Genomic DNA, 18,142 nt, shown 5'->3' with positions numbered 1-18,142 from the left:
TCCCAGCTTCTGCCAAGCTAGCAGTTTTACAAGACTAAGGGTTTTGCCTCCCAAGGACAATTCCATCTATCCATCCATCACCCGGGGGGGGCAATTATTGACCCCCTCAGAGAGGGTCCACAACTTGGGCGTCCTCCTCGACCCACAGCTTACATTAGAGAACCATCTTTCAGCTGTGGTGAGGGGGGCGTTTGCCCAGGTTCGCTTGGTGCATCAGTTGCAGCCCTACCTGGACCGGGAGTCACTGCTCACAGTCACTCATGCCCTCATCACCTCGAGGTTCGGCTACTGTAATGCTCTCTACATGGGGCTACATTTGAAGAGTGTTCGGAAACTTCAGATTGTGCAGAATGCAGCTGCGAGAGCAATCATGGGCTTCCCCAGGTATGCCCATGTTACACCAACACTCCGTAGTCTGCATTGGTTGCCGATCAGTTTCCGGTCACAATTCAAAGTGTTCGTTATGACCTATAAAGCCCTTCATGGCATCGGACCAGAATATCTCCGAGACCGCCTTCTGCCACACGAATCCCAATGACTGGTTAGGTCCCACAGAGTTGGCCTTCTCCGGGTCCCGTCGACGAAACAATGTCATCTGGCGGGACCCAGGGGAAGAGCCTTCTCTGTGGTGGCCCCGACCCTCTGGAATCAACTCCCCCCAGAGATTACGATTGCCCTCACCCTCCTTGCCTTTTGCAAACTCCTTAAAACCCACCTCTGTCGTCAGGCATGGGGAAATTGATTCCCCTGGGCCATTTTCCGCTTTATGTATGGTTTGTATGAGATGTATAATTGCTTTTTATATTAAGGGTTTTAAATTGTTTTAATCATTGGATTTGTACTGTTTTGTGTTGTGAGCCGCTCCGAGTCTCCGGAGAGGGGCGGCATACAAATCTAATAAATAAATAAGTATGAGACCACAATCTGCCACAGCGGTCAGCTAGGGACAACAGACTTGGTCTTCTCAAGATACCTTTGGCTGGCAGGATCTCATGTGAGGGCCTTTTCTGTGGCAGCTCCTGCTCTATGGAATCAACTCTCCCCTGAGATCCACACAATCCCCACCCTCCTGGCCTTCTGAAAGGGCGTAAAAACATGGCTTCTCTAGCAGGCCTGAAGCTAGTGAACGGTTCCGTCTTGTCCTGGCTAAGTGGATGAATGTTTTAAAATTAAGGGTTTTTAAAAATTGTTTTATTGTTTTTACATTGTTGTTAGCCACCCAGAGTCCGTAAGGAGTTGGGCGGCATATAAATCTCATAAACAGACAAATAAAATAAATTTGTATTAAATATAAAAATAAACATAAAAAGTGCAAGTAGAAAAATAGGTACCACCTTTGGTTGGAAGGAAACATCGTTCTGTGTACCTTTGGCGTTTAGTCATACCGGCCACATGACCACAGAGGCCCTTAGACTCAGAAAGGACTAGTACACATTTGTAGGGGAATCTTTACCTAATAAAATGGAACTTTGAGGAAACTCAAGCCTCAGAGTCTTCTTTCGTTGGGGGTGTTACTTGGAAGCCTGATAATTACTGTAAGAAACACTCTACATTTCAAATACAGTAATACCTCATGATACGAACTTAATTGGTGCAAGGAGGAGGTTCGTAAGACGAAAGGTTCGTAAGACGAAACATTGTTTCCCATAGGAAACAATGTAAAGTCAATTAATCCGTGCAACCAAAACCCCCCCCCGCAAAAAAACGGTGTTCGGCGACTGCTGGGAAGCCGCGCGGCTGTTTTAAAAGGTGACAGCCGGCCTGGGGGGCTTCCCAGCACCCCCCGAACCCCGAACCCGGAAGTTCGGCAAAAGTTCGGGGTTCGGGGGGGTGCTGGGAAGTCCCCCAGGCCGGCTGTGACCTTTTAAAACAGCCGCGCGGCTTCCCAGCTGTCTCCAAACGCCAAACCCGAACTTCCGCGTTTGGCGTTCGGAGACAGCTGGGAAGCCGCGCGGCTGTTTTAAAAGGTCACAGCCGGCCTGGGGGGCTTCCCAGCACCCCCCCCGAACCCGGAAGTTCGACAAAAGTTCGGGGTTCGGGGGGGTGCTGGGAAGCCCCCCAGCCCGGTTGTGACCTTTTAAAACAGCCGCGCGGCTTCCCAGCTGTCTCCCGAAGCCGAACGCCAAACCCGAACTTCCGCGTTCGGCGTTCGGAGACAGCTGGGAAGCCACGCGTCTGTTTTAAAAGGTGACAGCCGGGCTGGGGGGCTTCCCAGCAACCTCCCGAACCGAACCCGGGGTTCAGAAAAATTTTGCCTCTTCTTACGAACTTTTTTCGAGTTACGAACCAGCGTTCGGGAGGCTTCTGGGAAGCCCCGCCGCCCGGCTGTCACCTTTTAAAACAGCCGCGCGGCTTCCCAGCAGTCTCCGAACGCCGGTTCGTAACTCGAAAAAAGTTCGTAAGAAGAGGCAAAATTTTTCTGAACCCCGGGTTCGTTTCACGAGTTGTTCGTAAGACGAGGGGTTCGTATCTTGAGGTACCACTGTACATATTTCCCTTCATATTCTGCATCCAGGGAATAGGTAAAGAGCAAGAGTAATTACAGGTAGTCCTTGACTTATGACCACAATTGAGCCTAGCACGTCTGTTGCTAATGAGACATTTGTTAAGTGGATTTTGCAACCTTCCTTGCGATTCGGTTGTTAAGTGAATCACTGCAGGTCTTAAGTTAATCACATGGTGTTAAGTAAATCTGGCTTCTCCCTTGACTTTGCTTGACAGAAGATTGCAAAAGGCGGATCGCATGACACATCACCCCCACTCCCGGCAGGCTGCAACCATCATAAGTACGAGTCATTTGCCAAGCACCTGAATTCTGATCATGGGGATGTTGCAAACAATTGTAAGCGTGAAACAGGGTCATAAGTCACTCTTTGAAACTTTGGTCGGTCACTAAACGAACTGTTCTTAAGTCGAGGAGCACCCGTACATAACAATGTGTGTGTTCCTTTTAGTAAATTGCTGAGGTTTACAGGTCTGGGAATATATCAACATTGGTTGCTGTTGGTAGTTTTTTTCCCTTTATAAAAACTAATCTAATCTTCATGGATGAGTTGGAAGGTCTGATTGCAGGCACTTCCAAAGTTGAATTGTCTGTGTTGACGTGGATATGACCAACATGTAACTTTATCTTCTTCTTCTTTTTTTCTTTTTTTAAATAATTTTTTATTATACAAATAATACAAAATATAACATAATATACAAAACATAAAACAATGATCGTAACAATTGAGAACGATCGAATGGCGTGTCGATTGACAAGATACAAATTGTGAGCAAGAAAAGGGGAGGGGAAGAAGTAGATAGGGAGAGGGTAGAGAAAAAGAGGGAAAAAGATAGAAAGGATAGAGAACGTAGAAAAGATAGAAAGGGTAAAAGGTTGGTGAATGTCCGGGGGAGCTGTACTGAGAACGAGAACTGTTTTCTATTTCATTAGCTTGTTACCATGGTTCGGTTTATTTATCAAGATTGGTTAGTGCAGGTGTTGAGTTAATCAAGTTAAAGAGATTTTAGAAAGCAATAGTAAAGATACTGTCAATATATATATAAAGTCTCTTAATATTATATTAAATATAAAATAGCTATATACCAGATTTGTAACTGGTCGAGCTTGTATCTAACATATCCTTCTTATGGCGTGTTATTCTCACTCTTTTTTCCTATCCAATTATAAAAAGGATCCCAACAGTTATTAAATGTATCCATTATTTTGTTTCTTACTATTATAGTTAATTTCGTCATCTCTGCGCAGTATGTAATTTTTTTTATTATTGCATCATTCGGAGGTATCTCCTCATTCTTCCACCACTGCGCAAAGGTTAGTCTGGCTGCTGTTGTTAAGTGGACAATTAATTGTATTTGGGGTTTAGGTAATTTTTGTCTAATAATGCCCAAAAGAAAACATTCAGGGGTTTTTTCTATTGTTATTTTAAGTATTTCGTCAATCCAAGTTCCAATTTTATTTCAATAGGTTTTAGCTTTTGAGCATTGCCACCATAAATGGAAATAGGTGCCTATTTCTTGGTGACATTTCCAACAATAAGGTGAAAGTTTATTATTTAGTTTTGTTAATTTAATCGGGGTAATATGCCACCTGTAAAACATTTTAACTAAATTCTCTTTATAGGATGTGGCAATAGTCAATTTATAATTTCTGCTCCAGAGTGTTTGCCACTCCTCTTCTTTAATTTCTTTTTTGAAATCCATATTCCATTGTTTTACATTGATTTTTGTGTTAATATTATCCAATTCATTATAGTTTAGGTAGCAATAGAATTTTTTAATTAATTGTTCTTGGGCTTCTGTACATAGTTTGTCTAACGGGGCATTTTTTATTATTCCAGGGTTACTTTTGTCCTTGTTAAATTTAGTTTGTATCTGTAAGTATTCCCACCACTCCGTTTTTTGACCTAAATTTTCCAATTCTATTCTTGATCTAATTTCCCCGTTGGAATTTAATATATCCTTGTACCTTATTATATTGTTTTTTTAATGGAAATTAGGATGCACATATGCTTCTAATGGGGCATACCATGTAGGGATTCCTTTGTAAAGTTTAAACTTAATTTTTTTCCAAATAAGTATTAAAGATTTCCTAATCAGATGGTTAGTAAAATATTTATGGGTCCTCGGCTTCTCATCCCAAAGATAGTAGTGCATCGTAAGTGAAGGTCGTGACCTTCTAAGTTAAGTAATCTGGTTTTAGCTAGGCTCATCCATTCTCTCATCCAAGTTAGTGAAGCGGCAATATAGTAGTCTTTCCAAATTGGGAGTGCCAGACCTCCTTCATCTTTTCTATCCTGTAGGTATTTTAGTCGAATTCGAGGACGCTTGTTCTGCCAAATGAAGTTACTAGTAATTTTGTTCAATTTTATAAAGAATTCCTGTTTCAATTGAATTGGGATTGTTTGAAATAGGAACAATATTTTGGGCAAAATGCTAAGTTTTATAGCTGCGATCCTCCCAAGTAAGGAGAGTTGTAAATTTTTCCATTTCAACAAGTCGAGTTGTATTTTATCTATTAGTTTATTATAGTTGTTTTCTTTTAAACTGGACACTTTATTTGTCAAATTAATGCCTAGATATTTGATTTTTTTAACTATTTGAATATCAAGTTTGGCTGTTAAGATAGCTTTCTGTGGTTCTCTCATATTTTTGGTTAAAATTTGAGTTTTAGTTTTGTTTATTTTAAGACCTGCTGCTGTGCCATATTCTTCTAGGACGGCCAGTAGTTTAGGTCCTGATGCTAAAGGTTCTTCAATGATAAATACCAGGTCGTCCGCGAACGCTTGTAACTTATAAGTTTCATTTTTGCATTTTAGTCCTTTTATATCCTCCTTTTTTCTAATGATTCTGGTTAGAACTTCTAATGTTAGGATAAACAGTAGTGGGGACAGTGGACACCCTTGTCTCGTTCCTTTGTGAAGGGAAATTTTTGTCGATATGTCTCCATTAAGGATGATATATGCTGATTGGTCTGTATAGATGGCTTTTATTGCGTTTATGAATTTAGGGCCAAATTCCATATATTCAAGTTGTTTGAATATAAATTTCCAGGACACGTTATCAAAAGCCTTCTGAGCGTCGAGAAAAATTAATGCCACTTGTTTTTCACTAGTAGTATTCCAGGGTGTCCAATACTATTCTGATATTATTCTTTAACTGTCTCCCGGGGAGGAAGCCGTTTTGATCCGAATGTATGAATTGGTTTAGGAATCCTTTAATTCTGCTAGCTAGGATGGAGCTAAAAATTTTATAATCGGCGTTTAGAAGAGAGATAGGGCGGTAATTAGCTATGTCTGTAGGGTCTGTATCTTTTTTTAATATTAGCGCTAGGTTTGCTTCTGTCCAGGATGTTGGAATTATGCCTCTATCCAAGGCTTCGTTTAAAGTTTCTAGCAGGGCCTTTTCCATTTCTTTGGGGAGGTCTTTATAGAATTCGGGTGGGAGGCCGTCAGGGCCCGGGGCTTTATTATTTTTCTGCCCTTTGATTGCTTCTTTTAATTCTATGTCAGTAATTGGTTTATTTATTGTATCTATCATTTCCTGGGGTACTTTAGGGAGGTTAGCCTGTTCTAAGATTTCTTGTATTTTTTGGTCATGTTCAATGTTAGCAATATTTTCAGGGTTATCATAGAGTTTACTGTAAAATTCCCTAGCAATCTGTTTTTTCCTCTCCAGGTCATGGCATATTTCCCCATTTGTTGTCTTGAGGCAGTTTATGAGTTTCTTTTCTTTTTGTTTTTTGAGTTTATTAGCTAACCATTTGCTAGGTTTGTTGGCATTTTCAAAGTTATATTGACTGCAACTTTTAATTTGTTGTGCTAGGTTTTGTTGATCTATTAACTCGTGTTTTATTTGTGACATTTTTTGTTTGAGTTCTTTTTTGGGGGGATATTTTTGTAGGTTTTCTTCTAGAGATCTATATTCTTCTTCAAGTTTAATCAATTTCTGTTTTTTTACTTTGTGTTCTTTGGCCATATACGAAATAGCTATTCCTCTGGTTACGGCTTTGGCTGTATCCCATACATTTTGAAGGCTAGTGTGTTCTTTAATGTTTTCTTGAAAGAAAAAATTCATTTCTGTTTGTAATTTCTGTTTAAAACTTTCCTGGTTAAGTATAGATTTTTGAAGCGTCCATCTAGGACATTGTTTGTTTCCTTTCCATATTACTTTTAGCGCATTGTGGTCTGAAATAAGGTTGGGTTCTATCTCTACCGATTGGAATTTGGTATTGAGTTCTATTGTGGTCCAGACCATATCCAGTCTTGACCAAGATTGGTGCCTATCTGAATAGAAAGTGAATTTTTTGAGGTTAGGATTTCTGTCTCTCCAGCTGTCTTTAAGTTTTAATTCTTTAATTAAGTCAAAAAAGGCTTTGGGTAATATTTTTTTCTTGTGCTTATTCCTTTTATCGTTATTATAGTCCAGTTCCTTATCGATTATTCCGTTAAAATCCCCCAATAAGCAAATATTGTCCGTAGCATATTCTTTTATGGTATTAAGTAGTTTTTTATAAAATCTTTCTTGGCCTTCATTTGGGGCGTAAATATTAATTAAGGTTATTGTTTCTAATTCTTTTTGTAGTTCTAATATCAAAACTCTACCTTCTCTATCTTTATATTTCAGTTTAGCTTGAATGTTGGGATTAATATAACAAATTACACTTCTCTTTTTTTCGGAGGCTAGAGATGTAAACAGGTTCCCAAGTTTATTTCTATTAAGAAGATGTTCAAATTTGTTTTTAATATGCACTTCTTGCATTGCAATAATATCTAAGTTTAATTTAGCAATTTTATTTAAAATTTGATTTCTTTTTTTTGGCACGTTCAGTCCATTTATGTTAATTGAGTATAGCTCAATTCCCCTGCTAGACGAATTTTGTGCTAAGTTTTGGTTATCTGTACTTTGGTCTAGTTGCCCTAGTACTTCTAGTCTCTTTTGGTAAGCCTGCGTAGCCATTATTTCCCATATTTATATTATCGATTGCCAGTGTTTCTTCCGGTCTATTTGGAATCTGATCCACTGGCTGTTCACTAATTGATGTAGTAGTCCTGGTTTCTTTATTGTTTGTTATTTCGGTCGTCCGATCATTAGTAAAATGTTTTTCAAAAAATTCCTCAGCTTTATCGACCGAATCTATTTTAATCTTTCTCTCTTGTCAGGTCACAAGCATTCCCTCTGGGACAAGCCATCTAAAGTTAATGCTGTGTCTAGTCAATTTAGCTGATAAGAAAGTGTATGGCCTACGTAAGTCTCTGACGTGCTTCGGGACTTGTTTTAGAATAACCAGTTGTCTCCCTTTGTAGTCTATGGGGTCTTCTCGTGCTCTATGAAGAATTTCGTCTCTGACTGATTTTTTTACAAGTTTGATGTGGACTTCCTTAGGGAGGTTATGGCGTCTGGCGTAGTTAGTATTGATCCTGTAGACTTCGTCTATTTCGTTTAGCATTGTGTCCTTTTCAATGCCTAACGCCTTTGAAAGAATGTCGGCCATAATGTCTGGTAAGTCCTCACTTTTCTCCTCCCTGAGGTTTTGAAATCTAAGGAAGTGGTTAGCTTTTTCGCTCTCAAGTTGAATTACAGTGTTTTCTAATTCTTTATTGGCATGGACTAATTTTTCAGTTAGATCTTCCATTTGTTTATGATCCTGGTCAATCCTATTTTCCAGATCCTGAATTTTTTGTTCTTGTTTTAACATCTGTTGTTCAAAAGCCTCATGCCTTTTATCCATATTTTGCATCCTTTCTTTTAACTCGGATGTATCGTTTCTCACTTCACCTATTTCTTTTTTAATATCTTCATGGTTCTTAAGCATTAACTCCTGCATTTGGAGCAACATGGATTGAAGGTCTTTGTATGAATTAGACCTTTCTCTGGGCAGCATATCATCCAGCGATCTCTGAGAAGAGGGGCTGGGTATAGCTGAAGTAGATTGATTAATTGATCTCTTCCCAGATCCCAATCTAGACAGGTTAGATAGACTCGTCATTTTGGCGATATTCCACCCGCTAGCCCACTTATATAGATCCCTAATAGTCCGTTCCAGAGTTAGATAAGAAGAAAATGCTTAATTAGTGTGTTAAGTATTCAGATATAGAAATAGCAATTCAAATACTTTATATTAAGGATCCTCAAATCAATTGGCCTTTAGAAATAGAAGGGTAAGTGATAGAAGAAAGGTATGAATGCAGTTTTTTTAATCAGGCAGAGCAAATAGGTGTAGATAGCACTGTACACAGATATGTTAAGCTATTGGAAGGGAGTACAATAGCTTAGCTTCAGTTACATTCAATACTTGTAGGTTTTGTGATTAGTTTCCCCCAGCTGCGAAATTCAATCAAATTTTATAGTAATCACAGTATAAATATATCGATGGGGGTGTTTGCTTATGTTATTTGAGAAATAGCAAACCGTCAAAGTGAAATATTTGTACTTCAATCAAAATTCCTTAAAATCTTAAGAGCCTTGAAACATGCTAAATTAAATAAATAGTTAGGGCAAGATTATATATACAAGCTAATCAAGATTAATACAATTCATTTCTAACATTCAATAGTAAATCTAATAGCTAATGTTTTTAAAAGTAATAGTATCAATAAGCTAGAAAATCCTAATAACCAATAATTAAAGGGGAGGTCTCTTAGTATAATATTAATAGTAACAGTATATTAAATAGCAATGTAGTGAAGTATCCAGGTGGTCTACTGATAAATTAATAGTTTACTAGTAAGTTAATATATGCAGGTAAATAAATCTTAAGAGCTTTGAAACATGCTAAATTAGATAAATAGTAAAGGCAAGATTATATATACAAGTTAAGCAAGATTGATACAATTCATTTCTGACACTCAATAGTAAATCTAATAACTAATATTTTTAAAGGTAATATCGATAAGCTAAGAAATCCTAATAACAGATAATTAAAGGGGAGGGTCTCTTAATATAGTAACAATGTATTAATTAACGATGTAATAAAATATCCTAGTAATCTACTGGTAAATTAATAGTTTACTAGTAAGTTAATATATGCAAGTAAGTAATAAATGTCTGTTAATATATATAATTAGATAATGTATAAATATTAATAAGTATCCTGGTATAATAAATTATGCTAGTAGTCCTTTAAATAACTAGAATATTATATGTAACTTTATCTTCCATGCTCCAGTTTCTCCATGCGACCTTTGCCCAGAGAATGTTGATTGGAGGAAAAGCACTCAGACCATCCATTGGCAGAATAGAATGGAATGGAATTAGGAATTAGGAATAGAATAGAATTAGGAATTATTAGGAATTCAGAATAGAATAGGAATAAGAATAGAACAGAATACAATAGGAATAGAATAACAGAATTGGAAGGGACCTTGGAGGTCTTCTAATCCAACCCCCTGCATAGGCAAAAACCCTACACTACTTCAGACAAATGGTTATCCAACATCTTCTTAAAAACTTCCAGTGTTGGAGCATTCTCAACTTCTGGAGGCAAGCCGCTGATCAACATTGTCCTAACTGTCAGGAATTTTGTCCTTAGTTCTAAGTTGCTTCTCTCCTTGATCAGTTTCTACCCTTTGCTTCTTGTCCTGCCCTCAGGTGTTTTGGAGAATAGCTTGACTCCCTCTTCTTTGTGGCAACCCTTGAGATATTGGGACACTGCTATCATGTCACCCCTGGTCCTTCTTTCATTAAACTAGCCATGCCCAGTTCCTGCAACTGTTCTTCCTAGGTTTTAGCCTCCAGTCCCCTGATCATCTTGGTTGCTCTTCTCTTTACATTTATCAAAGTGCTCTGAGCACAATTTAGAGCTGAAAGGGAAAGCACAATTCGGGTTTTAAATTTTTTTTTATTTTTTTATTTATTTTATTAATAGAGTTGAAAGGGACCGTTAGGTCATCGAGTCCAACCCCCTGCCTGAGCAGGAAACCCTACAGCACCCCAGCCAAATGGAAGTCCAATCTCCTCTTGAAGGTGTCCAGAGTTGGGGAGTTCACCACCTCCCCTGGCAGGCAGTTCCATTGGTTGATCGCTCTGACCGTCAGGAAGTTCTTCCTTATTTCCAGGTTGAATCTCTCCTTGGTCAGCTTCCAACCATTGTTCCTCGTCCGGCCCTCTGGTGCCCTGGGGAATAAAGAGACCCCCTCCTCACCGTGGCAACCCCTCAAGTATCTGTAAACTGCTATCATGTCCCCTCTAGACCTTCTTTTTTCTAGGCTGTCCATGCCCAGTTCTCTCAATCTCTCTTCGTAAGTCTTGGTTTCGAGTCCCCTAATCATTTTGGTTGCTCTTTTTTGCACCTTCTCCAGAGTTTCGATGTCTTTTTTGTAGTGAGGTGACCAAAATTGGATGCAGTACTCCAGGTGGGGTCTGACCAGGGCATAGTAGAGTGGTATTAGTACTTCCCTGGTCTTGGAGCGTATTCCTCTGTTGATGCAGCTTAGGATTGAGTTGGCTTTTTTGACTGCTGCTGCACATTGCTGACTCATGTTTAGTTGATTGTCCACCAAGACTCCAAGATCTCTTTCGCAGTCACTGCTGCTGAGTGGGGTATCTCCCAGGCTGTATGTATGTCTAGGGTTCTTTTTGCCGAGGTGGAGGACTCTGCATTTGTCGGTGTTGAACCTCATTTTGTTGGTATGGGCCCACTGTGATAGTCTGTCTAGGTCTTCTTGTACTCTGAGCCTGTCCTCAAGGGTGTTGGCTACCCCCGCCAGCTTGGTGTCATCTGCAAATTTTATTAGTTCCCCTTTTATTCCCTCGTCCAGGTCGTTGATGAAGATGTTAAAGATGTGTATAGAGATTCTCCGTCATCCAGATCAGGGTTGTCCCAAAGGTTCATTTCATTTTTTCAGGAGGCAAGTGGATTTTTCTTTCGAAGACATTTTGCTCCTCCTCCAAAAAGCTTCTTCAGCTCTAACTGGACGACGGTGGGGAATGGAAGGATTGATACCCCTTGTAGACAGCTGATTATTGGCATCCTTTCAGATAGCCATTGAGGCCACTTGGGGGTTTGTCCGCACGTCCTCAGGGTCACCAGAATAGTTCAAATGGCTCATGTAGTCTACAGTTACTTTTTGTGGAAATTCGTTCATACTCCCACACCATTTGAAGTGTGTTCAGAAAAGAGATTTTAGGAAAAAAGCACCTTTGGGACAACCATGATCTGGATGACTGAGAATCTCCATAGACCTTTGCCTATGCACTTTGGGATGAACACCCTTTGAATAGTGTGGTAGTCTGAATGAACTCCCAGAAAAATAATTGCAGATTAGAGGAACCATTTGCACCAGTCGGCTGACCCTGAAAACGCAAATAAACCTCCAAGTGGCCTCAAGGACTCTCTAAAAAGAATGCAAATAACCAGCGGTCTGCAAGGAGCGTCAATCCTTTCCTTCTCCACCATCCTGTCAGAGCTGATGAAGCTTCTTGGAGGAGAAGCAAAACTTCTTCAAAAGAAAAAACAAGAAACTTCCGTTGCCTCTTGGGAAAAAAGCACCTTTGGGATGTCCAGTTTTAATTTTTATTTTTTTTAACGAAACATATGAACATTTGCTTAAGCAAGTTGTGTAAGCTCTCCCGTCTTCCCAAAGCAGCGATGAGATCTAGAAACGTGATGTCCGCCTTTGTCTTTCTCCCTTTCAGAAAGGCCAGCGCTATGAAGCGGTGAAGTGGATGATGGTTTTCGCCATCGGGGTTTGCACAGGGATGGTAAGTCGCAGGCAGAGCTCTTCTTAACTGTTCCTTAGTGTGCAGTTGATAACAAGCAAGCCTTAAGACAGTAAACAACATAAAGGTAGTCCTTGACTTATGACCACAATTGAGCCCCATAATTGATGTTGCTAAGTGAGACATTTCTTAAAGTGAGTTTTGCCCCATTGTACGACTTTGCTCAATGAATTTGTTAAGCGACTCACCACCAATCTTAAATGGGTCTCACGGCTGTTAAGTGAATCTTGATGATCCTCATTGACTTTGCTTGTCAGAAGGTCACCAAAGGCGATCATACGACTCCGGGACACTGCGACCGTCATAATTATGAATCAGTTGCCATAATTATGAGTCAGAATGTAAATCACATGGCCATGGGGAGGCTACCACAGCCATAAGTGTGAAAAATGATCATGTCATTTTTTTTCAGTACGGTTGTAGCAATAGCACTAGCACTTAGATTTATATACCACTTCACAGTGCTTCACAGCTCTCTCTAAGCAGTTTACAGAGTCAGCCTCCTGTCCCCATCAATCTGGATCCTGATTTTACCCACCTTGGAAGGCTGAGTCAATCTTGAGTTGGTCAGGATTGAGCTGTTGGCAATGGGCAAAGTTAGCCTGTGATGCCACTGGGAGGGAGGGAGGGAGGAAGGGAGGAAGAAAGCAATAACTCTTAGACTTATAGACTGCTTCACAGTGATGTACGGCCTTTAAGCGTTTTTTACAGAGTCTTATCTATACTATTTAGGTTTCTAAGTGATGAAACCCATTCAAAAAATAAGTAGGCAAAGTCCATCTTCCAAAACAAATATCTTTTATTTAGGTAGGCATTGAATTGGCAAAGTCTGTTGTAATTCTGGGATCTGACACAAACCAGAATTACACCACATAATATTTTAACTTAGAAACATCCTTCAAAAGCCACATTCTCCAATAAACACTCAATCCACATTTCCCAGTGTCTTCAAACCTTGTCTTCCATTCTCATCAGGGGTAGCTTCTATTTGAAGCTGCTCCTATGCAAGGTGACTTTCTATGGGACAGAAAGTCACCTCGCCAAAACAATCCTCACTATCTATTCACTCCTTCTCTTCCACCTTAAGAATGTGGTGAGTCTGAAAACCTCCCTTGCATAGTAAAGCAAAAGAAAAGGAATAAATGAGTATAATAGAGAGATAAATAAATGGCTACATGTGTATTGAATTCGAGCTTGACAGTTGTGTTGTGGTGGTAGTGGTGTTTTTAATTGCCTTGTTCCTTCTTCCTTCTATAGGTGGGTCTTTTTGTAGACTTTTTTGTCCACCTCTTCACCAGAATCAAATTCCATGTGGTTGAGAACTGTATCTTTTGTTAATATACGAGCGGAGTAATCCTTGTTCACCAAGGTTGTGCACACACAGAAATGTTTAGATTGAGATATACTAACTTGAATTAAAGTTTACTTTGAGAAATAACATATTCAGATAAACAGTCTAAAGTCATATACATAATAAGTCAGAATAACAATCCAACTATTACCACATACATAGTTTTTCTTAACAGTTGTCTTTGTCATAATTATTAAACAAAGATATCAAACAAACACATTTTAGCTGATCTACATAACTACAATACAGAGAGATTGCAGAGCAAACCTAACAGTGAGTAGCCAAAGAGAAACAGAGAGGATGACTCAGATAAATAAGCTATAAACTCTAGCTCCCTCTTGTGGCAGATTGCAACACCTGCAGCCAATATATTGCCAACTCAACAGTTATGGACAGTGTCCTAACATCTTTTCTAGTTAGGATGGTGCTCTTGAATGTTGACAAGAGAGAGAGAATGCCAGTCATCATGCTGGAGGAATCCTGCTGGCCTGGACAGGGGCGAAAGAGTTGGGGTTGGGGCTTGGGGCGAAAGAGTTACCGTCCTCTTGGGCCAGATACATTTTCATGAACGTCACTTGGTGGTGCTTCTTCCTTCCTTTCCTTGACTCCGTCTCTCTAGCGGTGGAGGACTGCAGTGAGAAAGGTTGTTTGGCCATCTCCCTACTGGAGCTGTTGGGTTTCAACCTCACCTTCATCTTCCTGGCCAGCCTCTTTGTCTTAATCCAGGTAAGGCTTCCCTTACTGTTCCCTAGTTTCCTCCTTAGGACTGGGGGAAAAAAGGTTCGAAAAAGCTACATTCAGAATATAAGACCCATCCAAATTTTCAGCCTCTTTTAGGGGGAAAGGTGCATCTTATACTCCGAAAAATACAGTGTGTGTGTATGTGTGCGTGTAAAAAATTCCATTTCTAATTTAACTGTCATGTCTGAGTACAAAATTTTTTAAGAAATAATAATCATAATATTTACAATAAGATTCATCACATTGTCATTAATCTCATAGTAATCATATTTATCCATTTTAAAAGACTTTCTTTATACCAGTGGTTCTCAACCTTTCTAATGCCGTGACCCCTTAATACAGTTCCTCCTGTTGTGGTGACCCCCAACCAGTGAAGGGCTACCAAATTTTTTACTACCACACTGGGAATGGCTTATGCAGGACGCTGTGCATTTTCTTTCAACATCTTTCAGTGCAAATTGGGTGCTCTGGGGTGGAACTCCATTTTCACTACCCCACTGCATTCCCCCCCATCCGGACAGTAGCCCACCCCTGCCCCCAACCATAAGTCTAGCGCCAATTTTCCCAACAGAGCTTTAAGCTGATTGGCAGGAAGGTCAGAGGGACACCCCGACTGTAAACGCCTGATTGGTTGGATTGTAAAAATATGTTCCAAGGTGCCAGAATAGAAGCTTTAGTTCCTAACACCCATGGGAAATTTGTCTTTTCCCAGGGTCTTAGGTGACCCCTGTGGTTAGCCCTTCTCTTGTATTTTCATATTTCTAACTTCTTGTTTTTATTGGCTAGCCATTGATAAAATAAGCCCCATGTTAAAAAATATTCAGTTTTTTCCTTAATTTTAAGCGTTAATCTATCAATTTCTGCACATTCTAATATACTGCTCAAAAAATAAATAAAGGGAACACTCAAATAACACATCCTAGATCTGAATAAATGAAATATTCTCATTGAACACTTTGTTCTGTACAAGGTTGAATGTGCACAACAGCATGTGAAATTGATTGTCAATCAGTGTTGCTTGCTAAGTGGACCGTTTGATTTCACAGAAGTTTAATTTACTTGGAATTATATTGTGTTGTTTAAGTGTTCCCTTTATTTTTTTTGAGCAGTGTATTTTTTTTAATTACAATTCCCTATGTAGGGACCTCTTCACTTTTCCATTGTTGTACAATTACAATTCTAGTTGCGGTTAAGACATGTGAAATTAAGTATTTGTTTATTACATTTTTTTCCAGCAAAGATGCCTGATATTTCTGGTTTTACATCTATAAGTTGTTTTTCTTTTTCTTTCCAGCCATGTATGTATTTTTGTGGTGGGGTGTTTTTTTTTTTGTGGCTTTTGGGCATGTCCACTACGAGAATACGAGCCCTGGTGTCTGATGACATTTCCAACGTTTAGCAGAATTACCCTTAAACATCTTCGTCAGTCTTGTGGGTGAAAAACGCCATCTAGAAAACATTTTATAAATGCCCAGTGTTGTGCCTTCCTTTCCAGCCAGTAGCTGCCGGATCTGGGATCCCAGAGATCAAGTGCTACTTGAATGGAGTCAAAGTCCCTGGGATTGTGCGTCTTCGGACTCTGATCTGCAAAGCCTTGGGGGTCCTTTGCAGCGTGGCAGGAGGTAATGCCAAAACTGTTGCTCCTTCTCGGTCCTTTGGTCTTTCTGGCATTGGGAAAAGTAGCTGGGTTTTTCCCCGTAACCGGCCATATCTTTTCTCCTCAGGTCTTTTTGTAGGGAAGGAAGGCCCCATGATCCACAGCGGCGCTATCGTCGGGGCTGGCCTACCTCAGGTGAGCGCTAGTGCAAGGCTGGTCCCAATGGGGCAGAAATGCTTTTTTCGAAAATGTTTTTCTGGATCTGTGCTTGGTGGGTTCCAATGCAGATATTTTGAAAAGCTAAGATTTAATTAATTAATTAATTAATTAATTAATTAATTGGATTTATAGGCCGCCCTTCTCCTCACAGACTCTGGGCGGCTTACAAAAATGAATATAATATAAAAATAAAAATAGTTAATTATGAACAATTTGGCGGGACCTCAGGGAGGAACCTTCTCTGTTAGGGCTCCGACCCTATGGAATCAACTGCCTCCAGAGATTTGCACCTTCCCTACCAATCTTCCGGAAAGTCATTAAGACCTGGCTTTTCTGGCAGGCCTGGAATTAGATTGACTGCTGCGTGTGTATGGGTCTGTTAAAGTTATTATTTATCGTTATTATTGATTTTATTATGTATTTGTGATTGTATTTTAATATTATTGTATTTATCACACTTGTAAGCTGTTCTGAGTCCGCTTTGGAATGAGCAGCATATAAATACAATAAATGAATGAATGAATGAATAAATAAATAAATAAATTCACTTACTTTTACTTTTTTCTCTCTCTCTCTCTCTTGTTGTGCAGTTCCAGAGTATCTCCTTAAGGAAAATCCAGTTTAATTTCCCCTATTTCCGAAGTGACAGGTACAGTGGCTCCTTGAGTAGAGAAGTCCATGGCTCTCTGTTTAAGAGGAGAAAATCTGTGTTTTCAGATTTGCTGTTTTGCCCAGTGGCCAAAATTTAGCCATCTTTTGCTGTGGGATGAGGTTGCAATGCTGGGTCTCTTTTAGAGAAGCAGTTGCACCCTTTCATCAATGGCTGCCTTTTTTATTGGGTGCCAATCAGCTGTCAGGCAACAACTGACACCGATGGATGGAGAAACTCCCATTGTTTCTCTGAAAAGAAGACCTGGTCTTATTTTCTTTTGAACCCCCCCCCCCAAAAAAATTAATAATAATAATAATAATAATAATAATAATAATAATAATAATAATTTATTAGATTTGTATGCCGCCCCTCTCCGAAGACTCGCTAGGGCTTTTTTTCCAGATACTCACCTCGTAGCAGTGGCACCAACAGCTCTGCCCAGCAGGAGCCCACTGCCGACCCACTTTTACTGTGGCCCTTTGCCATTATTTGCAGACATCACCTCTGACCACCGTTTTGCCCTCAGAGGCCTTCCAGAAAACCCTTTCCAGCCTGGCATAAATCCCAGTGACCGGTTAGGTCCCACAGAGTTGGCCTTCTCCAGGTCCCATCAACCAGACAATGTCATCTGGTGGGTCCTAGGAGAAGAGCCTTCTCGGGGGGGGGGGGGGGGGGGGGGGGGGGCGACCCTTTCTGGAATCAACTCCTCCCAGAGATTCGCACTGCCCCCACCCTCCTTGCCTTCCGCAAGACGCAGCGGTCCCCAAACTACGGCCCGGGGGCCGCATGCGGCCCGCTGAGGCCATTTATCCGGCCCGTGAGTGAGTGTGCTTCTGGCCACTGTTCAACAAACTCTGTGCAGGTTTTTCAAACCCCGCGCGTTAGAGTTGGCGCCGTTTCTCCTGCCTGACAGCTGATTTGTTGGCAGGCAGCCTTGGGGACATCCCCCCCCCCCCATTTCATCCTATGCGCCAAAAGTGCTTTTCTCTCCGTTTAGTACCAGCGCTCTGCTCTTGGGGTGGGGAGAACAGAGGCGCTTCCAGCATTCTTTGCCCAGGCAAAAGACACGGCGGCGGAGGACGCCTGAGAACCTCCACCGCCACGTGTTTTGCCTGGCCAGATTGCGGCCAGCAGTGGCGGTAGCAGCTTTCCCGTAGTCTGGTGGTGGCAAGCCGCCTCTCTGCAATCTTTTATTAGAGACCCCTGGACCCACTTGCAGGTTCCTCTCTCGAGGGATACAAATAAAAAAAGATCTGCGCTGAATTTAGCAAGGAATTCAGCAAGGAATTCAGCAGCGATTTCTCTCAGCGAGCTATCGGCTAGTTAGGGCTGCAGGTCAGTCTTTCACCACAACCCCCAC

At 40.6% G+C, this 18,142-nt stretch overlaps 1 protein-coding gene across 3 annotated transcripts in view; it reads left to right on the top strand.

The window, feature by feature from the left end:
- CLCN6 (chloride voltage-gated channel 6) overlaps positions 1-18,142 on the top strand; it is a 164,519-nt gene that overhangs the window by 6,821 nt on the left and 139,556 nt on the right. For all 3 annotated transcript variants that reach the window (XM_070759492.1, XM_070759493.1, XM_070759491.1), the window contains exons 4-9: positions 12,139-12,204; positions 13,480-13,546; positions 14,193-14,299; positions 15,810-15,936; positions 16,039-16,106; positions 16,721-16,779. In XM_070759492.1, coding sequence (XP_070615593.1) covers positions 12,139-12,204; positions 13,480-13,546; positions 14,193-14,299; positions 15,810-15,936; positions 16,039-16,106; positions 16,721-16,779 — 494 coding nt within the window. The remainder of the gene's footprint in view (positions 1-12,138; positions 12,205-13,479; positions 13,547-14,192; positions 14,300-15,809; positions 15,937-16,038; positions 16,107-16,720; positions 16,780-18,142) is intronic.

This window comes from Erythrolamprus reginae, chromosome 8, assembly GCF_031021105.1.
Source record: "Erythrolamprus reginae isolate rEryReg1 chromosome 8, rEryReg1.hap1, whole genome shotgun sequence".
Taxonomy (NCBI): Eukaryota; Metazoa; Chordata; class Lepidosauria; order Squamata; family Dipsadidae; genus Erythrolamprus; species Erythrolamprus reginae.
Note: the sequence above shows the minus strand (reverse complement) of the source record. Positions and strands in the feature narration are given on the sequence as shown.